Source organism: Coregonus lavaretus (assembly GCF_964263955.1).
Source record: "Coregonus lavaretus genome assembly, chromosome: 23".
Classification (NCBI taxonomy): domain Eukaryota; kingdom Metazoa; phylum Chordata; class Actinopteri; order Salmoniformes; family Salmonidae; genus Coregonus; species Coregonus lavaretus.
This window is the reverse complement of record NC_140010.1, coordinates 42,354,221-42,380,356: the sequence shown is the minus strand read 5'-3', so window position 1 is coordinate 42,380,356 and position 26,136 is coordinate 42,354,221. Positions and strand designations below refer to the sequence as shown.

Sequence of the window (26,136 nt, the reverse complement as noted above, 5' to 3'; positions counted from 1 at the left end):
TCTCTCTTGCTAGCTCTCTCCATCTAGCTCTCGCTAGCTCTCTCCATCTAGCTCTCTCACTAGCTCACCATCCCTCTCTCTCGCTAGCTCTCTCTCTCGCTAACCAAGTTTCCATCCAGTTTTTATGCGAGTAAAGTCATACCGTATTAAAAATAATCATGATAGCTGTGATGGAAACAGTTTTGATACAATATTATAAATGTTGACAATTTGTTCATTCAACATGGTGGGATCTTTTTGTGTCGGTAAAATTATGTGAGAAATGGCGGTGGAACGCCTTGATGCGCAAATATTGATATAATAACCATCAAATCAAAGTAAACTTGGAGTAACGCGATGATATGGTGTATGGTCCTCCTCCCACTGCGACTCGGGAAACCATGCCGTTTATTAGGTTACAGATTAAATAAGGGTAACACTTTACAATAAGGTTCAATTTCTAAAGGGTTTCTAAAGGGTTTGTAAGTACCTTATTTACGGTTATTTAATCATTTGTAATTGCATTATAAACCATTAATAAATGGGTTATAACAAATTGCAGTGCTTGCCAAATAGAGCCACTATTTACCTCCAGCTATTAACCATTTGTAAATGCACTTACAAATGCGTATAATATTGAACCCTAATGTATCATCATGCAACCTTATTTTCCATGGTTGCACAGTTAAACAATAGTTATATTCTCACTTTTGAGTGTGATACATTGTTGCTCTGTCCTAGGAACAGAAATGGTTGGTTTTCAGACCAATGGAAAGGAAAGGTAAAGGGGGTCAACTGTGTCTTGCCCCACGTTTGAAACCCTGATGATGCATTGGTACACTTATTTATTCCAGGAATGAAGGCCTCATCTGAAGAGTTCGAGACATATTATTGGTGTGGTTCGCTGGTTTTGGATAAATTCCCCTGACTTTGTGAGATCTGCCCATCTGTGAAACTTGCTTGAAATAAAGACGATCTGGAACGTGACCAGAATTGTTTGTTGACACTGACATCATGTGACAGTGCGTCGTGAAGATCAGGAAGGACGTGGCTATGAGAACTGTCCAAAGGCCAGACAGAAGAGATTGCGCAAAATAAATGTTGTTCACCAGATGATAAAAATGTTGACAGAGGAGAGAGGGTAAATTCTTTATGCAATTTGTTTCACTTTTCGATACAGAAGTTCTGCTGGTTGATTTAGCACACTGCGCAGCTAGCTAAGTAGCTTGCTAGCTAGCTAACGTTTGCTAGCACCTCTGTCCTAGATACTAGCTAGGAAACGTTAGCTAGTTAGCTAGCATTAGGTAAAACCTAAAACTTATTTTTGAGTATAGAAATTCTGCTAGACGATTTAGCACAAGATCATCTTTGGCATGATATAGTTAGTTAGCTAAGTAGATCACGTTTTATGGCTAGTTAGCTTGGCTCGCTAGCTAGCAAACTGTAGCTGCCAGCTAGCTTGCTAACATAGACATGACAGAATGTCCATGCAATTTGTTAAAGCTAGCTTTTTTGGATTAGCACAGTAGCTAGCTAGTTATCTAACTTTGAACTCAGGTACAGTCTCTAGCTAGGTAGCTGTTAAATTAGCTAGCTAGCATCCTTTGTCAGCACACTAGTGGTTCCAATGTTAAGACTAACTTACTATCTAGCTCGCCAACTAGCTACTATATTAGCAACAATTGTGATAACTAGCTAACCCCTTTCATCATTGATAGCTAGCTATTAGTTTTAGCAAGTCATGTTAAACACTAGCTAGCTATTATTATTAGCAAGCAGTGGATAGCATAACTAGCTCAGCCTAAATGGTAGAAATCATGCTAATGATATTAGAGCTATGTGTAGCTAAAGTTTCAGTTAAATTTGCATAAAGCCTATTCTGTCCCACAGATTCCCATAAGGTCTCAGACTCCAGGATGGGAAAATGCTTAACAAGAAATAAACAGATGAAGACACAGAAGGGGACCATGAGAGACTATCTTGTATTTGAAATAGTGAATTTGTTGTAAATTTCTATTCTGACTTGTAATGTTAAAAAGGGGGAGAAAAACAAGGAGTGTCTTTATCTGAATTAGCTAGGTTACTCACTATACCAATGATAGGCTACAGATTTGAGTCAATGCAATTACAATTATTTTCCAAATGTATCCTTCTATTCAATTACGTTTAGTTCTTCCTATGTATTCCATGTTTGAGGACATGATATGCTGTTATAAATGTTTGCAACTCATTAATAAATGGACAGAATGTTTCCACTTTGTTTTAAGGTATATTTTCAGCAGTTATAAATGTTAAGTAATTTATTAATGTTCAGTGGATTGCCACTTTAAAATAAGGTATAATTTTAACAGTTATAAATGTTGATAACTCAGTTATAAATGTTCATAGGTCTTTCATTTTAAAATAAGGTATACTTTTAGCAGTTTTTGTGACAAAACTATCGGTAGAGTTGAAAATGCAAAACTTTAGATTTTGATTAGGTACATAAAACGTAAGCGAAAAAGTACATTTTGTGTGCACTACGTCATCACTCACTGATTTTTATCTGCAAAAAGTCAATTGCGTGGAACCATACTACTTTATGCGGATTCTAGAGTATTTGCATGAAACTCTGTCACCAATTGGATGGAAACTTAGCTATTGTCTCTCTCTCTCTCCCTTTTCCTCCCTTATTTTTTTCTCAATATAGGAAGGGGTTGGTTGGCATGCATGGCAGAGAGGGCACTTTACTGCCCCAAATCCATTTTAATGGCAGGAAATGGGTTTCATTATGAGGGGGGAAAAATCAGAGGACATCACCCCAGCCCCTAAAAAAAAAAAAAATTCCAGGGTTGTATTCTTTAGTGTACACCATTAGTAAAATGTAGCAAAACTGTAATGTAAACGTTTATTGGACATGTTCAAATCTGTATCTTCAGTTTGGTTCCTAATTAATATGACCCTGATGGGACAAGAGCACACAGCATGACCCAAAATAGATAACCTCCGTCTTTGAAATGACAATAACGTTTAACAGATCTGTTGTGTATGGTGTAGTCACCAAGCTTCAAATTTTGCCTAGTCACGTTTTTGAACCATTTGAATCCCAGCCTCGTTAGCGGTTTGGCAAAAATAAGCAGAGCGTATACATTGCAGTCGGAAAGTATTCATACCCCTTTACTTTTTGTTACTTTACAGCCTTATTCTAAAATTGATTAAATAAATACAAAATCTCATCAATCTACACACAATACCCCATAATGACAAAGCAAAAAAAAAAAAAAAAAAATTTATACACACCTTATTTACGTAAGTATTCAGACCCTTTGCTATGAGACTTGAAATTGAGCTCAAGTGCATCCTGTTTCCATTGATCATCCTTGAGATGTTTCTGCAACTTGATTGGAGTCCACCTGTAGTAAATTCAATTGATTGGACATGATTTGGAAAGGCACACACCTGTCTATATAAGGTCCCACAGTTGACAATGCATGTCGGAGCAAAAACCAAGCAATGAGGTCGAAGGAATTGTCCGTAGAGCTCCGAGAGGATTGCGTCGAGGCACAGATCTTGGAAAGGGTACCAAAACATTTCTGCAGCATTGAAGGTCCCCAAGAACAAATGATCAAAATCTGCTCCAGAGCACTCAGGACCTCAGACTGGGTGTGAAGATTCACCTTCCAACAGGACAACAACCTTAAGTACACAGCCAAGACAAACGCAGGAGTGGCTTCCGGACAAGTCTCTGAATGTCCTTGAGTGGCCCAGCCAGAGCCCGGACTTGAACCCGATAGCGTCATACCCAAGAAGACTCGAGTCTGTAATCTCTGCCAAAGGTGCTTCCACAAAGTGCTGAGTAAAGGGTCTGAATACTTATGTAAATGTGATATTTCCGTTTTTTATTTGAAATGTATTTACAAAAAAATTTAAAAACCTATTTTGGTTTTGTCATAATGGGGTATTGTGTGTAGATAAATAAAATAAACAAAAACGATTTAATCCATTTTAGAATAAGGCTATAACGTAGCAAAATGTGGAAAAAGTCAAGGGATCTGAATAATCCCTAGAACAGTCTGTGGCATTAATCTGACCAGTAAATTACAGCTCAGGCTGTAAAAAAATTGGGATTTGTGTATACTCCTACCACACTATTGCAGTCACTACTAGGGCTGTGGCAGTCACGAAATTTCGTCAGCCGGTGATTGTCAAGCAAATAACTGTCAGTCTCACGGTAATTTACCGTTAATTAACATAAACACATTTGGCATCTCCTGGCGTCCACACATAGCCTACAAGCCATTTTAAAAAGTATAATAAATCTGTGTAATATAGCCTACACCTTCACAACAAATCCATTATTTATTTTAGATAGATCTAAAGAAGCATAAAATGAAGAAAATGTATTCTATTTCAGAAGAAAAGAATAGCATACTCTGAGTTGGCCTTGTGTTTGTTCCTGATGTGGCTATGCCAAATGGCTGTGGGCTACACTAGTTCATTTAGCAGACAAGATTTGCTTAGAATTCCATGGCATTATTTTATAGTATGAAGAATAGAATTGAACAAATATAAGTGTGCGTACATGCGGCTATTCTATGTAGAGCGGTTAACAAAGAAATAGGTACTCCTATATGCTTAATTTAGAGTTATTAATGTAACTTTAGTTGTTCTACAAACGTTGGGCTATATGTTTTGATTTTTAATACATTGTAATGATGATTTGAAAAAAGTCGCTTGAATGGCATGAGCTCTGCTTAGTTTTTTGCGCGGGCTGTACACACTCCAATAGTCTCTCATTCACAATTTGACAAGCACTTGATAATGCCTCGAATTTCGCGGTGGCATCCCCTTTGTGGCTGTAATGCACCCTAAAAAAAATCCATGTATTTTGCGGCCCGGAGTGCTGCGTTGTTCCCTTCTCCCTGAGTGTGCTGCACAATCCGAAGCGCCTCTCACTCACATGATCAGGTCTTTCTCACAGGCTATAAATTAAAAGATGGACACATCGGGGACGCAACTGCGTGCGTCCTTATCCGATTCCGAGGTGCATATTGAAGATATTGGAAGAACTGTCCACATTTACTTTTCGTCAGCTAACAAGATGAGTAGGCCTAACAAACAGCAAAAGCACTAGCCTATGTCAATCTACTATCCCCTATAGTACAAAAGTCAACCTATTCTATTCTGTGTGAGAAATACATATTCCAAACATAGTCTGGGACAGTTGTGGGATGCGATAGATTCCAAATTAATACAACCACTAGCATCAAAAAACCTTATTTATGCAACGGATGCAGCTGACGCAACAGATCAGAACGTTTAGCTTAATGTTGAAACTATTAGGCAATTTCTTCACACTATAAGCGCAGCAAAGAGCACACAGTAGTAGGCTATAAGCGCAAATGTTCCATTAGCGGAAAACACCATTATCAAAAGTGACCGAAAATACAATTATGCATCTAATGCTTTTATTGTAAAGGTGGCTTTATATGGTGAAAATTATCTTCCCCAAAGTTGAAACTCACGCGCTGCTTATATATGCCAGTTAGGCTCTACACCCCGTGTAAAGCGGATTAATGTGCTTAATTTTAACAAGTTATTTGGCCACTAGTTGTGAAACAAACCTTATTAAAACATATAGGCCTATGGGCTAGGCTACATGAGACTTACGAGTTTCAGATTTTTTTTTATTTGTTTCTGGCCATTTTGAGCTTGTAATCAAACCCACAATTGCTGATGCTCCAGATACTCAACTAGTCTCAAGATGGCCAGATTTATTGCTTCTTTAATCAGCACAACAGTTTTCAGCGGTGCTAACATAATTGCAAAAGGGTTTTCTAATGATCAATTAGCCTTTTCAAATGTTAATCTTGGATTAGCAAACACAACGTGCCATTGAACACAGGACTGATGGTTGCTGATAATGGGCCTCTGTACACCTATGTAGATATTCCATTAAAAATCTGCCGTTTCCAACTACAATAGCCATTTACAACATTAACAATGTCTACATTGTATTTCTGATCAATTTGATGTTTTTTTTAATGGACCAAAAAATAGTTTTTCTTTCAAAAATAAGAACATTTCTAAGTGACCCCAAACTTTTGAACGTTAAGTGTATTTATTGTTTTAGAGAAATTACCCATTAAAGTCTCTTGTACTCCTGAGTGGCGCAGTGGTCTAAGGCACTGCATCGCAGTGCTAACTGTGCCACTAGAGATCCCGATTCGATTCCAGGCTCTGTCGCAGCCGGCCGCGACCGGGAGACTCATGGGCGGCGCACAATTGGCCCAGCGTCGTCCAGGGTAGGGGAGGAAATGGCCGGCAGGGATGTAGCTCAGTTGGTAGAGCATGGCGTTTGCAACGCCAGGGTTGTGGGTTTGATTCCCACGGGGGGCCAGTATATATAAAAAAATTAAATATGTATTCACTAACTGTATGTCGCTCTGGATAAGAGCATCTGCTAAATGACTAAAATTTAAAATGTAAATGTCTTGCATTTTTCCCATAAATTAAGTGCCCACTAGATGCTGCTGTTCCTACTACTGCCCTTTTACCCATGTTGCTGGTCTCTTGTGTATATCAAATGTATAACAACCAAGGCTCTAAAGTGCGACCAATTTGCTGTGCGACCAGGAGTTTTATTTTGTGAGCACTGTGCGACTAGGAAAATAATCTCTCAGATAGTAATTGTTGTAATGATAAGCATTCGCTGTACCGTTGTTTCCATGTGCCCTAGAGAAAAAAGCAAATGCAGATTCGATAGCGTCATGGTTGCTCCTTTTCTACAGCGAAAATGTCTTGCTTTTGTAGCCCAACCAGGTCAAAAGATCTGACCCATATTACCGGTGCAACATTTTCATCTTCCTATAGCTGATTGCCGGGACCGCATTTTACATCTACTGTATAAACGTGTAGTGGGCCATTCTAAAACTACTTGCGTGTCGTTAACCATTTGTTTACACTTTGTTCAGTCATGTTATCTTATTGGCTAGCTAGCTAACAACCTGGTAACTTTACCAGTATATCCAAACATTTGGGGGCACAGAAAGAAAGGAAAATGGATAGCTTCTTCAGATCAATGATCATAGCAATGGATGAATGACAGATCTCGTGCATGTCGTCATCACAAACCAGACGTTTTTGTGGTTTTGTACAATTTTCAGTGTAATGCATCTCAATAGGAAAATGGTGCTTTTACTCTATGTAGAATGATTTTGTAATTTCTGACAGGTATTCGTATCAACATTTGAGCTTTAATAACAAACTAATGTCTTTACAGTGTTGCATATTAGTTTCTAGGGCACAACATGTGCTTCAAAAGTAGCTAGAATTTATATAGGCCCAATATAGGCTATATCTCAATCAATAAAACATTTAAGTATTTTCTGGTGCTACCAACGAAATGTTAATTTAGATCCCTGATCACAACATTTTCTTTGCAACTTTGGGTAGAAAACCAATAGCTTTGGCTCATGATGAAAATAATTGTGTGGTCATCCTCACAAGTAAAGCCAGTCCTCCGTGAAAGCAATTCAGTTTGTCCTTCTCTTAGCAACCCAACTCTCCTTTAATAGTCCAACAAAAGAGAGGGCTATGTGAAATGTTCTGACAACCCTAAACAAATAACACAATTATAAGAAAATATCTCTGTGATTAGTGACATTTACCATTAAACCCAACCCAATACCATTGCAAAACACTAAACAGTGTTTGTTTGGGACTTTTAACATTGAAAACCCTTAGACCATAACATTTCAACCATAAGAACTGCTTTAGCCTAATGGTTTGCTTTGTTCACCAAACACAGGGGTGGTTTCCTAGACACAGATTAAGCCTAGGAGAAGGACAAACTGAATTGCTTTCATGGAGGACTGGCTTGAATTGTGAGGATGACCACAATTTATTTTCATCATACTCAAAAAGCTATTGGTTTTTCTACCCGAAGTTGCAAAGAAAATGTTGTGATCCCGTTCATAAACACAAGAGACCATCAAATGCATCTAGTGGGCAAAACCTGGTACTGTCACACTTATTTATGGGGGAAAATGCAATAAACAATACTCCAAGCCGCAGCTTCATACTACTTGTCAAACATAAAAAAACGATAATGGCCATTGCAGTGGGCTTGGTGTGGGGGGTCCTTTGGTGGCTTATTTATTTAAGTTATTTGCTTTGTCATTTTTTTGTTTGGGGGGAGGGGGGTTACAGGTACAATATTAATGTCAATTTACACTTAGTTTGTACCACATGTAGGCTGCCACAAAAATATAAAGTGGGGGGGGGGGGGTGAAGTAAGAGAAATGATCATATTGGTCACACAGGATTTTGTAATAATAAAATTGGTATGTAAAGAAAAGAGAAAGAAACAGGTGGGCCAACTCCCCATCCCTTTCCCCCCAGCCCAACATGTTCCTTGACGAGCACCATTCATTCTCGCTGTCGATAATTCTGATGTTACAATTTCTAATAGTAACTGTATCTACTGACGAATTGGGAGAGAGTTGGGTGTTTGCCATCTAAGAGCCAACATCTTTTTTGCAGCAGTGCTGCCTGCTAGCAGTAGTCTGATTGATTGAGAGATTAATGGATCGGTCATCGTTAAAATGGAACTGACAGCGTTTTAACTACTTTGCAGATATGTAGCATAGACGGTTATAATATCAGTCAAAAAGATCAAATTCCCAGTTTATGCTACAACTTTATAAGAGGTTTTAAAAATAGGTTATATTTGGGATGCACTGTTGTAGTTTCAATTACTAAATATTTTGGACGAATATTCGGACGACTGTAACGAAGGCTGGGAATGTCAATACAATCCAACTAGCAAGGGCAATGATCACAAGTCAGTCATAACGTGGCTAATAGGCTAGTGTATCTATTTATATAACTATTTATTTAGCAAGCTAAAAACACAGAGCCTAACGTTAGCTGCTGTCATATCATTGGAGGAGTGGGTGAGTGACCTACTTTTTCCCCTCATCGTTTTTTGGTGGCTACAGCTAGAGATGCAGGTGTCATTTGGTTAGCTGTCATTTGGTTAGCTAGCATGAAATGTGAATCGCTTTGCTAGCTAGCTATGCTGAACTTGAACGACTGTTATCCAGGGTGTGTTCGTAAATTCACTGGCTATCTACTTCTACTAAGATATATGGAAATGTTTTAATAAGGTCATACAAAGGATAATTTTGCTATTTGATTTTGAATGTTAAGACCAGTTGAAGTTTCAAATAGAGATATATAAATTATTTTGGGCCTTACTGCTATTAGCCAATGCAAACGCATTGAATAACATATTCACTACATGGAACAGCAGATAGTGCCAAAAAAATCTCAAGGAAGTTTGTTCTGAAGTGTCTGTCCTATATCTGAGAGATATAAGAAATGTCAGGAAACGTGTATTTTTTTAAACATGTATTTAACCCCTTATTTTTGGCACTAAACAGTCTCCATATATACTTCCATTCATTTCAACTGGTACTGGGGGACTTTCAGACGAGTCTTGTGATGACTGTGGACGTCCTAGAGCAAAACAACCAACATGTTTCTGAGAGTCTCACCTTTCCACCTTTCCACAGATATTAGTGTGTAGGCCAAACTGTTTGGACGCTACATACGATTTTGTGAGAAGACCGATTTTCGGGATGTCTCATGGTCTGACACACACAACTCTAGCTCTGTCACCTTTCACCACAGATGCGGAAGTGTGACATAGGCAGATGCGTTGGATTGAGACGCATCCAATGCATAAAACAGATCTCTAGCTTAAACTGACACATTTCTATTAAGATTTTTGTATTATGCTAATTAGATTTCCGCGGGGCATCGACCTTAGGTGGTTAAAAGGCTGTCGGTTCCACATTTAAGTAACATAGTAGATGCAACGCATTGAATATTTACATTTATGCACTTCAAAATGAATTTTGTAACTTTGTCCCAGAAGCATTTAACTGCAGGGCCTACCTGATTTAGAGAACACAGTGAACAGTTGGGAGTTGGGGCCAATGTCATCGTGAAACTTTTCCTTGGTGTTACATACAGTCTGTGAACAAACTTAGTTGATGTTTCTCATTACGCGATGCCAAGATCATATTTTCCATATTCTGTTCCAGTTAAAGGGTGGTTCAGATTCACTTAGATATGTGGACTATACTTTCTTAATGGCTAGCTCAGAATGAGCTTTTCAAAAGTTATTTATATATTATAGAGCTCAGTCATTTTGGGAGCCCATCATTGGATGCCTCGGTAGTTGGGTTTCCCAAGGGACTCCATAGGCCAGCATAGCTGACCTAAGTTGTGAATAAAGAAAAAAGGAGTTGCCTGGTAATGTTTGTCTTTCAAGTCATGGAAATGTTCTCAAACCATTACTGTCCATGATATCGGCAAGGGTACGGATTCCACATTTGGACCGTTGGGGGAATACAAAAGGCCGCCCTCCAGATCGCATGGCATTATTGTGAAATAATGGAGTATGGGCATGATTCCCAGTTACATTGTTTTTAAATGTTGTGCCAAATATATAAATTGTGTGAGCAATAATGGGACCACAGTGTAGTTTACATTGTTTAAGGAATATATCAGTGAAGACCACCTCTTCCAAGGCAATAGGAGACACCATATTTCTCTTTATACTCAGCCAGGGGGTGGAAGACTCATGGGGCGAAATGCTAGTGTCTGGAAATACAATTTAAAGTTTGGTATGGATAGTCCTCCTACGTCTTTCCCTCTTTGTAAGTTTGTTAATTTTATCCGGGATCACTTACCTTGCCATATGAATTTTAAAACCGCACTATGAATTTGATCTCAATAGCCAGAAGGGGGAGACATGGGAAGCATTGTACTACAGAAATTCAGCCGCGGCAATATATTTATTTGACCAATATTCAGTACCAGTCAAAGGTTTGGACACACCTACTCATTCAATGGTTTTTCTTTATTTTTACTATTTTCTACATTGTAGAATAATAGTGAAGACATCAAAACTATGAAATAACACATGGAGTCATGTAGTAACCCAAAAAGAGTTAAACAAATAAAAATATATTTTATATTTGAGATTCCCTTTGCCTTGATGACAGCTTTGCAAATGTAATCCATTTTGAATTTCCCGCTTGTTATTGGTCATAAAGCAGAAGCCACCGCCTTTGTTCTTGCCAGAGAAAGCCCGCTTCCTATCCGCTCGATGAACTTTAAACCCTGCTGGTTGTATATAATCCATTTGGATGTCTGTTGGAGGAAAACCAAGTCTCAGAAAAACAGAGTATGTTGCAGAATCTGATGTCCCTCTGGAAAGAGATCCTTGCTCTGAGTTCGTCAAGTCTATTCACCCGTGATTGAACATTGGCGAGTAGTATGCTCAGTAATGGAGGATGGGTCGCCCAGCGTCTCATTCTCACTAAGATCCCTCCAAGTCTGCCTCTCCGTCGGCGTCTTCGTTTCATTCTCTCAGGTAGTACTCCCAGTCAATCCGGCACCTCACGGAAGAGGCTGGACCATTGTTCTGCCGTCTCTGGGAATTCGGGAAAGTTGGTTGGACAGTGAGTACTCAGCGATTTTTAGGACCCCCTGTCTTGGAGCATTGCTATATTGATATGGTTTCTTGCTAGGATATCAAGACAGCTGGAATGTTTGATAGGACATTTTAGGCCTTTCCAATTCCAAGAGAGAATAGGTAGTGATGCCATTGTTTTTCAGAAAGGAATGTTATGTTAATGATACAATTGTTATCTTTAGTGTTGATAAAGGCCATGGATGTGTAACAAAAAACAGGACCCACAGGGAAACTCACCCATTGGTTGTTCCCCACCCAAAAAATCCTCCTTGTAAACCATTCCCCCCTACATCCAATGTTCACTTTTTAGGGAAAAATGTTTTGGCGGCAAACTCTCTCTCTAGACAAAGGCATTATTTTCTCAATACTAGAGAGCCAGGGAGAGAGTTCTCTCCAGCTTAAATTTACGACCCAGTGTTAAGGTGTCAAGACCGGCACAGCCCCCCTTCCCCTCTTCTGTCGGTGAGAGGATCTGGTTGTTGTCAGCCATTTGCCATGCTGATCTGAGGCCTTTGGATCCTCAGCCAGGAGAGTCATGACAATGGATAGCATACCTTAATATTGGTTACATCTGTCGACTCGTCCCCTTGTGTGTTGGGTTTGATGTGATTCTCGAAAAAGTGTTGAGCTTCCTTGGCAGTGGAGAGCGTGTGTGTTGTGTTCTGGAAGGTCAAGATGAGTTTTGCCGGGTGGATTTTTGTAAATATTTTTTTATTTTTTTATCTAACCTTTATTTAACTAGGCAAGTCAGTTAAGAACAAATTCTTATTTACAATGACGGCCTACACCGAAGCGGCATCTCAGATTTAGCTTGCGTAGCTAGGATCTCACATCGTTTGCTCACCCTCTGTCCCACACCTTTAATATGGTGTTTATTATTGATAATTTTAGAAATAAAGTCTGTTAATTCATAATAATTTTGCAAAAGAAAGCAACAATAAGGCCACGCGTTTCAATGCATGCCACTGGAACCGGAAGGCTCTCACGGTTTTGAGTACCAACATTTTTGACCTTTTAAAAATAAATCCTCGTCTTACTCATTGTTAGGATTAAGTTTTGTCCAAATCGGATGTTAGGTACTATATTTATTTACACTCTTATCTGTTTTTAACTACAGAAACAATTTCAGAACAATCTGAGATGGTGGGTGTCGGAATCCTCTTTCTTGTGCTTTTGAGGTGGAACGACCCTAGAACTACAACTACTACAAAGCTTTTTATTACCCCCATTGCAACTTATTTCACTACTTCAAGACAAGCAAGCACATATATTCTTCAGGAAATGTCATTTTCTAGTTTATACTGTGAGTTGTAAAGCCACACTCCTGGGACTGTGTTTCAGTCCAACAGCAGCCCTGCAACTTGGTTTTTTATAAAGAGATGAGATAGGGATGAAGTTTAACGTAACAACAAAGTCATAGACTGAGCTATGGAATGCAATGTGATCGACATGATCGTTTGAAACCTATTTTGAGTCGATACATTTTTTAAAATTATAAAGACAACAAAAACATTAACAATGGAGTAATTCAAACCATACATTTTGGGTTGTGATGATAGGATAAGACTGTTGCACTAAGGTCACGAGGCATTTAAGTTACACTATATATACAAAATTGTGGACACCCCTTCAAATTAGTGGATTCGGCTATTTCAGCCACACCCATTGCTGACAGGTGTATAAAATCGAGCACACAGCCATGCAATCTCCATAGAAAAACATTGGCAGTAGAATGGCCTTACTGAAGAGCTCAGTGACTTTCAACGTGGCACCGTCATAGGATGCCACCTTTCCAGCAAGTCAGTCAACTTTTTAAGTGCTGTTATTTTGAAGTGGAAACGTCTAGGAGCAACAACGGCTCAGCCGCGAAGTGGTAGGCTACACAAGCTCACAGAACGGGACCGCCGAGTGTTGAAGCGTGTGGCGCATAAAAATCGTCTGTTCTTGGTTGCAACACTCACTACCGAGTTCCGAACTGCCTCTGGAAGCAACGTCAGCACAAGAACTGTTCGTCGGGAGTTTCATGAAATGAAAAAAATAATAAAAATAATGTATGCACTCACTAACCGTAAGTCGTTCTGGATAAGAGCGTCTGCTAAATGACTAAAATGTGAATGTAAATGTCTTTACATGGCTGAGCGCTGCACACAAACCTAAGATCACCACACACAATGCCAAGCGTCAGCTGGAGTGGTGTAAAGCTCGCGCCATTGGACTCTGGAGCAGTGGAAACGCGTTCTGTGGAAGTGATGAATCATGATTCACCATCTGGCAGTCCGACGGATGAATCTGGGTTTGGCGGATGCCAGGAGAATGCTACCTGCCCCAATGCATAGTGCCAACTGTAAAGTTTGGAGGAGGAGGAATAATGGTCTGGGGCTGTTTTTCATGGTTCGGGCTAGGCCCCTTAGTTCCAGTGAAGGGAAATCTGAACGCTACAGCATACAATGACATTCTAGACGATTCTGTGCTTCCAAATTTGTGGCAACTGTTTGGGGGAGGCCCTTTCCTGTTTCAGCATGACAATGCCGCATGCACAAAGCGAGGTCCATACAGAAATGGTTTGTCGATCGGTGTGGAAGAACTTGATTGGTCTGCACAGAGCCCTGACCCCATCGAACACCGTTGGGATGAATTGGAACAGAGACTGTGAGCTAGGCCTAGTTGCCAAACATCAGTGCCCGACCTCACTAATGCTCTTGTTGCTGAATGGAAGTAAGTCCCTGCAGTAATGTTCCAACATCTAGTGGAAAGCCTTCCCAGAAGAGTGGAGACTGTTATGGCAACAAAGGGTGGACCAACTTCATATTGTGACCGACCGCCTTGATTCGGTCTTAGTGTAGCAAAATTTGAAATTGTATTTTTTACATTGGATAAAACCAGAGAGACAAAGCTACAAAATGGTATATCATACACTGCATTTAAGGGAACAATGGGAAAGTAATTCTGCTTTGAAAGTTGATCAACTTGTAATCTCACTTTTGAGAAAATGGTCTTTTAAATGTTTTGGTACCTACTGAAGAGCTCTTCTTTGTCCACACCCATTCAGCATCATTCACAACCTCTTAAGCTTTAGCCCCAACCATCTAATTTCGCTCTTGTAGCGTTCAGAGCGCACACTTGACGCTCTGGCCGATGAGTAGCGTTGATCCGAGTGTTCTGACCTCACAACGGCAGTCAAGCACCCAAGCTAACTGGCTAACATTAGCTAGCTTGCTAGCTACTTCCAGACGAAAATTGGGATTATGGTTCACTGTTTACCTCTGGATAAAATGAAAACAGCCTAACCAGCTCTGCTAAAGCGAGTAAAATGGTCGGTGGGGTGTTCTCTCATTTATTGAGAGAACACCCCATTGACCATTTTATTCGCCCTAGCAGTGCTGGTTAGGCTGTTTTCATGTTATCCAGAGCGTTAGTGACTGTAACTGTGCTGCTGGCAACAATTTAACAATGTTTTTTTGCCGACGTTTACTGACACCGGCCATATTCAACGGGTGTTGTGCGTTCGTAAATTAATCAGATGTTCTGCGCTCTGGCATACTCAGACTGAATTTACGTTGATCCGAGCGTTTTGAACCCCACAACGGCAGTCAAGCACCCAAGCTAACTGGCTAACATTGGCTACCTTGCTAGCTACTTCCAGACACACAATTGTTTACCTCTGGATAACATGAAAACAGCCTAACCAGCTCTGCTAGGGCGAGTAAAATGGTCAGTGTGGCGTTCTCTCATTTGTTAGCTACTTCCAGACACAAAAGAGAGAACACCCCACTGACCATTTTACTCACCCTACTTTAACTGTGCTGCTGGTAACTGTTTAATTATGCTCTTTTGCTGACGTTTACTGACACCGGCCATATTCAACGGGTGTTGTGCGTTCGTAAATTCATCAGTTATTCTGCACTCTGGCATACGCAGACTGAATTTACGAACGAACCCGAAATGGTTACTTACATAGTGGAGTCTTTTGTTAAGACATGTAGCTAGCTAACTAGGTAAACAATGAACCATTGTCCCAACTCATGACGTTACTACCCTGCATGAATCTGCAGGTAGCTAACCAACCAGGTTCAATGTTAGCAAGCAAATGGTTCTGAGATACGAATAATAAAATCATACACGTAATGTTAGCTAGCGAACACAGTCACCAAGACACTTCCTAGAGCTGGTTGCCTGGCCAAACTGAGCAATCGGGGGAGAAGGACCTTGGTCAGGGAGGTGACCAAGAACCCAATGGTCACTCTGACAGAGCTCTAGTTTCTCTATGGAGATGGGAGAACTTTCCAGAGGGACAACCATTTCTGCAGCACTCCACCAATCAGGCCTTTATGGTAGAGTGGCCAGACGGAAGCCACTCCTCAGTAAAAGGCACATGACAGCCCGCTTGGAGTTTGCCAAAAGGCACCTAAAGACTCAGACCATGAGAAACCAGATTCTCTGGTCTGATGAAACCATGATTGAACTCTTTGGCCTGAATGCCAAGCGTCATGTCTGGAGGAAACCTGGCACCATCCCTACGGTGAAGCATGGTGGTGGCAGCATCATGCTGTGGGATGTTTTTCAGCGGCAGGGTCTGGGAGACTAGTCAGGATCGAGGCAAAGATGAACGGAGAAAAGTACAGAGATCCTTGATGAAAACCTGCTCCAGATCGCTCAGGACCACAGACTGGTGCGAAGGTTCACTTTCCAACAGGATAACGACCCTAAGCACACAGCCAAGACAACGCAGGAGTGGCTTCGGGACAAAGCTCTGAATTACCTTGAGTGGCCCAGCCAGAGCCCGGACTGAAACCTGATCGAACATCTCTGGAGAGACCTGAAAATAGCTGTGCAGCAATGCTCCCCATCCAACCTGACAGAGCTTGAGAGGATCTGCAGAGAAGAATGGGAGAAACTCCCCAAATACAAGCTTGTAGCATCTAACCCAATAAAACTTGAGGCTGTAATCGCTGCCAAAGGTGCTTCAACAAAGTACTGAGTAAAGGGTCTGAATACTTATGTAAATGTAATATGTCAGTGTTTATTTTTTTAATAAATTAGCAACAATTTCGAAAAACCTGGTTTTGCTTTGTCATTATGTGGTATTGTGTGTGGATTGATGAGGGAAATAAAACAATTTAATCAACTTTAGAATAAGGCTGTAACCTAACAATGTGGAAAAAGTCAAGGTGTCTGAATAGTTTCTGAAAGCACTGTACTGTTGGTCATGTAGTGTATATTCTTCAACAATCAATTGGTGTATATATAATTAATTTATAAGTCAAAAAATTGATGTAGCAACTGCTAAAGCAGTCATTTTGACTGCTCATTAATAAAATAAAATAAATATTACTCTGCCATTTTTAAAGTCATGCCCCCTTACGTTCACCTTTCCTAAATAATTATATATAACGCACTGTCGGTGTTAGAATCGTAATATCACAAACAGAACTGGAGTTATAACCAATTTTAGGAGGGCATGTCATTTTAAAAAATAGTTTCCCTGGTTGCCCATCCTCCTATTCCCGAGAGTAGGGCCTTCTCCGCAACTTCTCCCGACAGTTGAAAGTGCAGTGCTTCGAAAATGAAACTAAACAATACCGAAACAAATTCCACACACATAACATATTAAATAAATTAAGTAAAGTATGATGGGTAGAATGGGTGAGTTGATGAGGGAAGCGAACGATGCATAATTGTGTAATTACCAATTGTGAATGAAGATCAGGGCGGGCCATTCTATTGTCTAGGATCTGTTCTAATTATAATCTCAAAATGGTATGTACCCTATATCAGTCCACTGAATCCAAACAGTCTCATTAGTCTACTCTGGCCTACTTGGTGTAGGCTACACAGTGAAAGTGTGCTTAGTTGTACATGCTGGCTTTCAATGTCTGGGAAAATATCCACATCGGGCAGCAGGTGAGCAACTGTCAGAGAATGTGGTGATGAGGCTTGTGGCAAGGGGAGAAATGTCACCATGGACAATTGTCTGGCACCATGAACAAAGTGAGACGGGCGGGCGGCAGGTAGCTTAGTGGTTAAGAGCGTTGTGCCAGTAACCGAAAGGTCGCTGGTTCTAATCCCCGAGCCGACTAGGTGAAAAATCTGTCGACGTGCCCTTGAGCAAGGGACTTAACCCTAATTGCTCCTGTAAGTCGCTCATTTTAGTCATTTAGCGTCTGCTAAATTACTAAAATGTAAATGGGAGCTCCCTCTGCGCACAATAAGGCACCTGCACAGCGGTGCTGAAGAACGACAAGACAAAGGGGACACACTAAGTAGAGAACCGGAGACTATTACGCACTACAACCAAACAAAGGTATGTCAGTGTGTCAAGGAAGTGAACGTTACGAAGATTGGTGTCAACTGTTAGGACAAGGATAACCGCTAAATGAAATCCAACTGATGCCATTGTGTGAAGACGCACACAATGTAAGCACGAGCTCGAATGCTGTCATATCGAAACTTATATTCATTACAATGGCTTAATTTTGTTAGTGTAGATTTTGACTGCTATTGTGTTATTTGAAATAAATAAAAATATGTTACCTAAGGCCTTCATAAACACAACCAAATGAGGTAGCATATATGAAATGTATTAATTACACTGTTAGAATGTTGCAGTCAGAATGACTTGAGGCCCAGCGGTTCTAGTGTTAAAGGATCAATGGGTAATATATAACATTGATTGAAACATTTAACAGATGAAGAACCTTCCAGATTGTGCCTTTTAAGTAATAGATAGTAAAATGTTATCTCTCCAGCCTTGTATCCTTATTGTGCCGCACATGAAGAGAATGAACATGGCCATTTTGCCCCCTAGTGGTTGTATATTAAAATGACACAAATGTATTGGTTCAGAAGTTCAAAACATTGATGTCATAGCGCAGTTATAATGACCCTTGACCTTGCTACAAAACAAAACAATATTTTCAGTGTCAAACAAATAGAAACTCGACTGCGTGAGAACGTTTTTATTTTTTATTCTAGAGACAAGGTGGGCCTTTGTTGTGTTTGTCGTGAGATGGCAGGCTCCTTTTGGTCTACTTCTTAGAGAAGAACTCGAAGTGAATGCTCTCTGCAAAAAGGCCCATACAGTATCAACAATTGTTGGAATGCTTCCAATAGAATCGCCAGATTTACAGTATGTAGTGAAAAGGGGTGAATCAAGCACTGTAGTAGAAATGGCAGTGTTGTGTGTATTGTGTGTAACATGTTAATACAATGTTGTTACTACTGTGACAGTGTTACTACACAGGTATAAGAGCGTATTTAATATAAAATGTTACCGTTTTATGTTGTAGTTTTTTCATCTATGGACTTTACGATGGACTTTCACGATTCACAACCATATTACTTTGGAGAAATAATCTGACTGAGCACTTTATCCATTATTCTTTGTTGTGTCTTCCCAGAGAGCCCAGGAAGGTGGTGCTCCACAGAGGGGCGACGGGCCTGGGCTTCAACATAGTGGGTGGAGAGGACGGAGAGGGCATCTTCATCTCCTTCATCCTGGCAGGGGGACCTGCAGACCTGTGTGGCGAGCTGAGGAAAGGAGACCGCCTCGTCTCTGTAAGGATAACCTGCCATAGACGCACACTCATGCACGCACGTATGCACACACACACACACACACACAGATAGAGTTTGCGGGCACACACACACACACACACCGTCTCTGTAAGAACATCTACAAACACACTATAGCACTTACACACATGGGCGGCAGTCACACACATGGGCGCATACACAGACGCTACACTAACACGCAAATACAATCTTCAATCCATTCGGACAGATAATTCCATCACCAGTCGTGTGTAAGTCACTTTATCCAGCAGGCCAAGCTGGTCGCAATGTCGTCATTACAACCAATTTCGCATACTGGGGATAGTCCTAATGAGCTCCAGCCTTACCTGTTTTAACTGTTTTTTTAGTACCACTTGTGTCCCTTTCTGTTTTTAGTGCTCTGTGTTACACCCTAGTCATGTTGTCTGTTGTATACAGTGCCTTGAGAAAGTATTCACAGCCCTTGACTTTTTCCACATTTTGTTGTTACAGCCTGAATATAAAATGGATTAAAGAAAACATGTTTTTTTTAAACATTTCATTTTCTAAATATGTGCTGAGTTTCTAAAAACATGTTTTCACTTTTTCATTATGGGGTATTGTGTGTAGATGGGTGAGAGAAAATCAATTTAATCAATTTTGAATTCAGGCTGTAATAAAACAAAATGTGGAATAAGTCAAGGGGTAGGACACTTTCTGAAGGCACTAACTTTTTATGTTTGAGTTTTGCTTTTTTTCCATTCGTCTGCTTTGCTGCACAGATTCAGTGCTCCCTCTTGATCAGGTTGATATTGTAAAAGATGTGTTCTCGAATACTTGCCTGGTTGACTAAAGTCTTATGTGAATGAGGTAGCTTGATTAGCATGAACGTGAACCTGATAACTTGTCTACTGTCTGCTTTGCCCGCATGCAGGTGAACGGGGTGGATCTCCGCAGCGCCACTCACGAGCAGGCGGCGGCGGCGCTGAAAAATGCTGGGCAGACAGTCACCATCGTGGCCCACTACAGACCAGAGGGTGAGTCATTATGTGATGTCATCAGCGGGGGTCATCACTGTCATGTTTTCTTTTTGTATTCTTTTTTTTCTTTCGTATTTTTACTTACACTACTGGTCAAAAATTTTAGAACACCTACTCATTCAAGGGTTTTTCTTTATTTTTACTATTTTCTACATTGTAGAATAATAGTGAAGACATCAAAACTATGAAATAACACATGGAATCATGTAGTAACCAAAAAAGGGTTAAACAAATCAAAATATATTTAATATTTGACATTCTTCAAATAGCCACCCTTTGCCTTGATGACAGCTTGGCACACTCTTGGCATTCTTTCAACCAGCTTCACCTGGAATGCTTTTCCAACAGTCTTGAAGGAGCTCCCACATATGCTGAGCACTTGTTGGCTGCTTTTCCTTCACTCTGCGGTCCGACTCATCCCAAGCCATCTCAATTTGATTTAGGTCAGGGGATTGTGGAGGGCAGGTCATCTGATGCAGCACTCCATCACTCTCCTTCTTGCCCTTACACAGCCTGGAGGTGTGTTGGGTCATTTTCCTGTTGAAAAACAATTGATAGTCCCACTAAGCCCAAACCAGATGGGATGACGTATCGCTGCAGAATGCTGTAGTAGCCATGCTGGTCAAGTGTGGCTTGAATTCTAAATAAATCACAGACCGTGTCACCAGCAAAGCACCCCCACACCATAACACCACCTCCTCCATGCTTTACAGTGGGAAATACACCTGCAGAAATAATCTGTTCACCCACACTGCGTCTTACAAAGACACGGCGGTTGGAACCAAAAATCTCAAATTTGGACTCCAGACCAAAGGACAAATTTCCACCTGTCTAATGTCCATTGCTCGTGTTTCTTGGCCCAAGCAAGTCTCTTCTTCTTATCGGTGTCCTTCAGTAGTGTTTTCTTTTGCAGCAGTTTGACCATGAAGGCCTGATTCGCGCAGTCTCCTCTGAACAGTTGATGTTGATGTGTCTGTTACATGAACTCTGTGAAGCATTTATTTGGGCTGCAATTTCTGAGGCTGGTAACTCTAATGAACTTATCCTCTGCAGCAGAGGTAACTCTGGGTCTTCCAGTCCTGTGAGAGACAGTTTCATCATAGCGCTTAATGGTTTTTGTGACTGCACTTGAAGAAACTTTCAAAGTTCTTGAAATGTTCCGTATTGACTGACTTTCATGTCTTAAAGTAATGATGGACTGTAATTTCTCTTTGCTTATTTGAGCTGTTCTTGCCATAATATGGGTATTTTACCAAATAGGGCTATCTTCTGTATACCCACCTACCTTGTCACAACACAACTGATTGGCTGAAACGCATTAAGAAGTAAAGAAATTCCACAAATTAACTTTTAAGCAGGCACACCTGTTAATTGAAATGCATTCCAGGTGACTACCTCTTGAAGCTGGTTGAGAGAATGCCAAGGGTGTGCAAAGCTGTCATCAAGGCAAAGGGTGGCTATTTGAAGAATCTCAAAAATAAAATATATTTTGATTTGTTTAACACTTTTTTTTGGTTACTACATGATTCCAAATGTGTTATTTCTTAGTTTTGATGTCTTCACTATTATTCTACAACGTTGAAAATAGTAAAAATAAAGAAAAACCGTTGAATGAGTAGGTGTTCTAAAACTTTTGACCGGTAATGTATTTTGTGAATGGATAGTAGAAGAAGCCGGGAGACAGAGTAGGGGGAATGTATGCTGTTCGGAAGATGCGCGTCACAGCTCGACTAAAGTCCGGGGCCTCAGGGTCATGTTTTTTTTTTATACTCCTTTATTGCTCCCACTGAACACAACCCTGGGGCTTATTCAGGTAGTAAACACAGCTAGAGATGCAGCCTAATAAATCAGACATTGTTTTACCATGTGGAGAAGCTCTCTCGCGTTTCAATCGACTGACTGGGCATATTACTGCTGTGTGGATAACTGCATCAGGAGTTGGACTACTATTACATTTACATTTTAGTCATTTAGCAGACGCTCTTAACCAGAGCGACTTACAGTTAGTGAGTACATACATTTTCATACTGGCCCCCCGTGGGAATCAAACCCACAACCCTGGCGTTGCAAGCGCCGTGCTCTACCAACTGAGCTACACAGGGCCTATTGGCTCAAACACCTGCTTTGATATACTAATGTGGTGCTCTTGGATAAATGAATTACCGCATTAGATATCTGCTTATAGCAAGCTTGACGACATTCGATAAGAATTCGATTAGAACAATTCTAATCTAATGTCAACAAGCTTGCTTTAAGCAGACATTTCCATCAATGTATATCTACTGAGCCTTATAGTAAGCTTGAATGCCATATGTAATGTTTTACCAATGGCCGCTAAGACCACCTACGGCAAAGTAATCACCTTGTGTTCTGTGGAGATGCTAAATAGCCTAAGCCCAATGTTATCTGCACTTATACAATGTTATCTGGCAGATATACATGGGTTACATTGTGCACTGTTACTCTCTGTAGATGTGTTTGTGATGACACTGAATGAGAACTCATTAATTGAAACTGGATCGATGCAAATGCTATTGATGCAAATATTTCAGAGGACATTTTATTTATTTTTTATTTTTATTTATTTTTAGTCATTTAGCAGACGCTCTTATCCAGAGCGACTTACATGAGCAATTAGGGTTAAGTGCCTTGCTCAAGGGCACATCGACAGATCTTTCACCTAGTCGGCTCGGGGATTAGAACCAGCGACCTTTCGGTTACTGGCACAACGCTCTTAACCACTAAGCTACCTGCCGCCCCATCCATGGTTGGAACATGACTCAGGGTTGAGAAAGGGAGAGATAGGGAATAGAAAGAGAAAAGGATAGGTGGGAAAGAGAAAACATTTACCTGGAGCTAACACTGCAAATAGCACTGCTGGGTGATTTGAAAGGTCATAGTCAATCGATCAATAATATAATAATACTTTTAGCAAAAATGTACAATCTGTAGAAAAACGATGAGAATAGAAAGGTTCAGAACTTCTGTGAAACATCACAGCACAGTTGAAAGATATATGGCAAATAGAAATACAAAATGGATGGTGTTAAGAGATAGATGGGAGTGGTTGAGTGGAGCTGAAGGGCGGGACTAAAAACAACAAGATAACTCATGTAAAATATACTGTGTCTGTAAAATGTTCAGAACTTTAATGAAACAGCACATTTAAAAATATATGGCAAATACAAATCAAACTGGATGGTCTTCAGAGATAGATGGGAGGGGTTGAGGGTAGCTGAAGGATGGGATTAAAAACAAACAAAAAATAACTATTGTAAAAACATTGCGTCCGTAAAATGTATATAGTATGTATAAGCCGTTAGTTTACTCCAATTAGGGGTGGTAGGGTTAGGGGAAAATATATATGTTTTGAATTATTTATATATATATATATATATATATATATATATATACACACACACACACACAGTGGGGAGAACAAGTATTTGATACACTGCCGATTTTGCAGGTTTTCCTACTTACAAAGCATGTAGAGGTCTGTAAATACGTACATTTCAACTGTGAGAGACGGAATCTAAAACAAAAATCCAGAAAATCCCATTGTATGATTTTTAAGTAATTAATTTGCATTTTATTGCATGACATAAGTATTTGATCACCTACCAACCAGGAAGAATTCCGGCTCTCACAGACCTGTTAGTTTTTATTTATGAAGCCCTCCTATTCTCCACTCATTACCTGTATTAACTGCAGCTGTTTGAACTCGTTACCTGTATAAAAGACACCTGTCCACACACTCAATCAAACAGACTCCAACTTCTCCACAATGGCCAAGACCAGAGAGCTGTGTAAGGACATCAGGGATAAAATTGTAGACCTGCACAAGGCTGGGATGGGCTACAGGACAATAGGCAAGCAGCTTGGTGAGAAGGCAACAACTGTTGGCGCAATTATTAGAAAATGGAAGAAGTTCAAGATGACGGTCAATCACCCTCGGTCTGGGGCTCCATGCAAGATCTCACCTCGTGGGGCATCAATGATCATGAGGAAGGTGAGGGATCAGCCCAGAACTACACGGCAGGACCTGGTCAATGACCTGAAGAGAGCTGGGACTACAGTCTCAACGAAAACCATTAGTAACACACTACGCCGTCATGGATTAAAATCCTGCAGCGCACGCAAGGTCCCCCTGCTCAAGCCAGCGCATGTCCAGGCCCATCTGAAGTTTGCCAATGACCATCTGGATGATCCAGAGGTGGAATGGGAGAAGGTCATGTGGTCTGATGAGACAAAAATATAGCTTTTTGGTCTAAACGCCACTCGCCGTATTTGGAGGGAGAAGAAGGATGAGTACAACCCCAAGAACACCATCCCAACCGTGAAGCATGGAGGTGGAAACATCATTCTTTGGGGATGCTTTTCTGTAAAGGAGACAGGACGACTGCACCGTATTGAGGGGAGGATGGATGGGGCCATGTATCGCGAGATCTTGGCCAACAACCTCCTTCCCTCAGTAAGAGCATTGAAGATGGGTCGTGGCTGGGTCTTCCAGCATGACAACGACCCGAAACACACAGCCAGGGCAACTAAGGAGTGGCTCCATAAGAAGCATCTCAAGGTCCTGGAGTGGCCTAGCCAGTCTCCAGACCTGAACCCAATAGAAATTCTTTGGAGGGAGCTGAAAGTCTGTATTGCCCAGCGACAGCCCCGAAACCTGAAGGATCTGGAGAAGGTCTGTATGGAGGAGTGGGCCAAAATCCCTGCTGCAGTGTGTGCAAACCTGGTCAAGACCTACAGGAAACGTATGATCTCTGTAATTGCAAACAAAGGTTTCTGTACCAAATATTAAGTTCTGCTTTTCTGATGTATCAAATACTTATGTCATGCAATAAAATGCAAGTTAATTACTTAAAAATCATACAATGTGATTTTCTGGATTTTTGTTTTAGATTCCGTCTCTCACAGTTGAAGTGTACCTATGATAAAAATTACAGACCTCTACATGCTTTGTAAGTAGGAAAACCTGCAAAATCGGCAGTGTATCAAATACTTGTTCTCCCCACTGTGTGTATGTGTATATATAGTTATAGTTAAAGTCGGAAGTTTACATATACTTAGGTTGGAGTCATTCAAACTTGTTTTTCAACCTCTCCACAAATTTCTTGTTTACAAACTATAGTTTTGGCAAGTTGGTTAGGACATCTACTTTGTGCTTTACACAAGTAATTTTTCCAACAATTGTTTGCAGACAGATTATTTCACTTATAATTCACTGTATCACAATTCCAGTGAGTCAGAAGTTTACATACACTAAGTTGACTGCCTTTAAACAGCTTGGAAAATTCCAGAAAATGATGTCATGGCTTTAGAAGCTTCTGATAGGCTAATTGACATCATTTGAGTCAATTGGAGGTGTACCTGTGGATATATTTCAAGGCCTACCTTCAAACTTAGTGCCTCTTTGCTTGACATCATGGGAAAATCAAAAGAAATCAGCCAAGACATCAGAAAAAAAATTGTAGACCTCCACAAGTCTGGTTCATCCTTGGGAGCAATTTCCAAACGCCTGAAGGTACCACGCTCATCTGTACAAACAATAGTATGCAAGTATAAACACCATGGGACCACGCAGCCGTCATACCGCTCAGGAAGGAGACGCATTCTGTCTCCTAGAGATTAACGTAATTTGGTGCGAAAAGTGCAAATCAATCCCAGAACAACAGCAGAGGACCTTGTGAAGATGCTGATGGAAACAGGTAAAAAAGTATCTATATCCACAGTAAAACGAGTCCTGCAGTTGAAGTCGGAAGTTTACATACACCTTAGCCAAATACATTTAAACTCAATTTTTCACAATTCATAACATTTAATCCTAGTAAAAAGTCCCTGTTTTAGGTCAGTTAGGATCACCACTTTATTTTAAGAATGTGAAATGTCAGAATAATAGTAGAGAGAATTATTTATTTCAGGTTTTATTTCTTTCATCACATTCCCAGTGTGTCAGAAGTTTACATACACTCAATTAGTATTTGGTAGCGTTGCCTTTAAATTGTTTAAGTTGGGTCAAACGTTTCGGGTAGCCTTCCACAAGCTTCC

The 26,136-nt window shown here is 40.4% G+C and overlaps 1 protein-coding gene across 2 annotated transcripts in view; it reads left to right on the top strand.

Moving 5' to 3' along the window:
- dlg1b (discs large MAGUK scaffold protein 1b) overlaps positions 1 to 26,136 on the top strand; it is a 265,655-nt gene that overhangs the window by 202,093 nt on the left and 37,426 nt on the right. For both annotated transcript variants that reach the window (XM_084187957.1, XM_084187958.1), the window contains 2 exons: positions 18,907 to 19,063; positions 19,974 to 20,076. In XM_084187957.1, the coding sequence (XP_084044083.1) occupies positions 18,907 to 19,063; positions 19,974 to 20,076 (260 nt within the window). The remainder of the gene's footprint in view (positions 1 to 18,906; positions 19,064 to 19,973; positions 20,077 to 26,136) is intronic.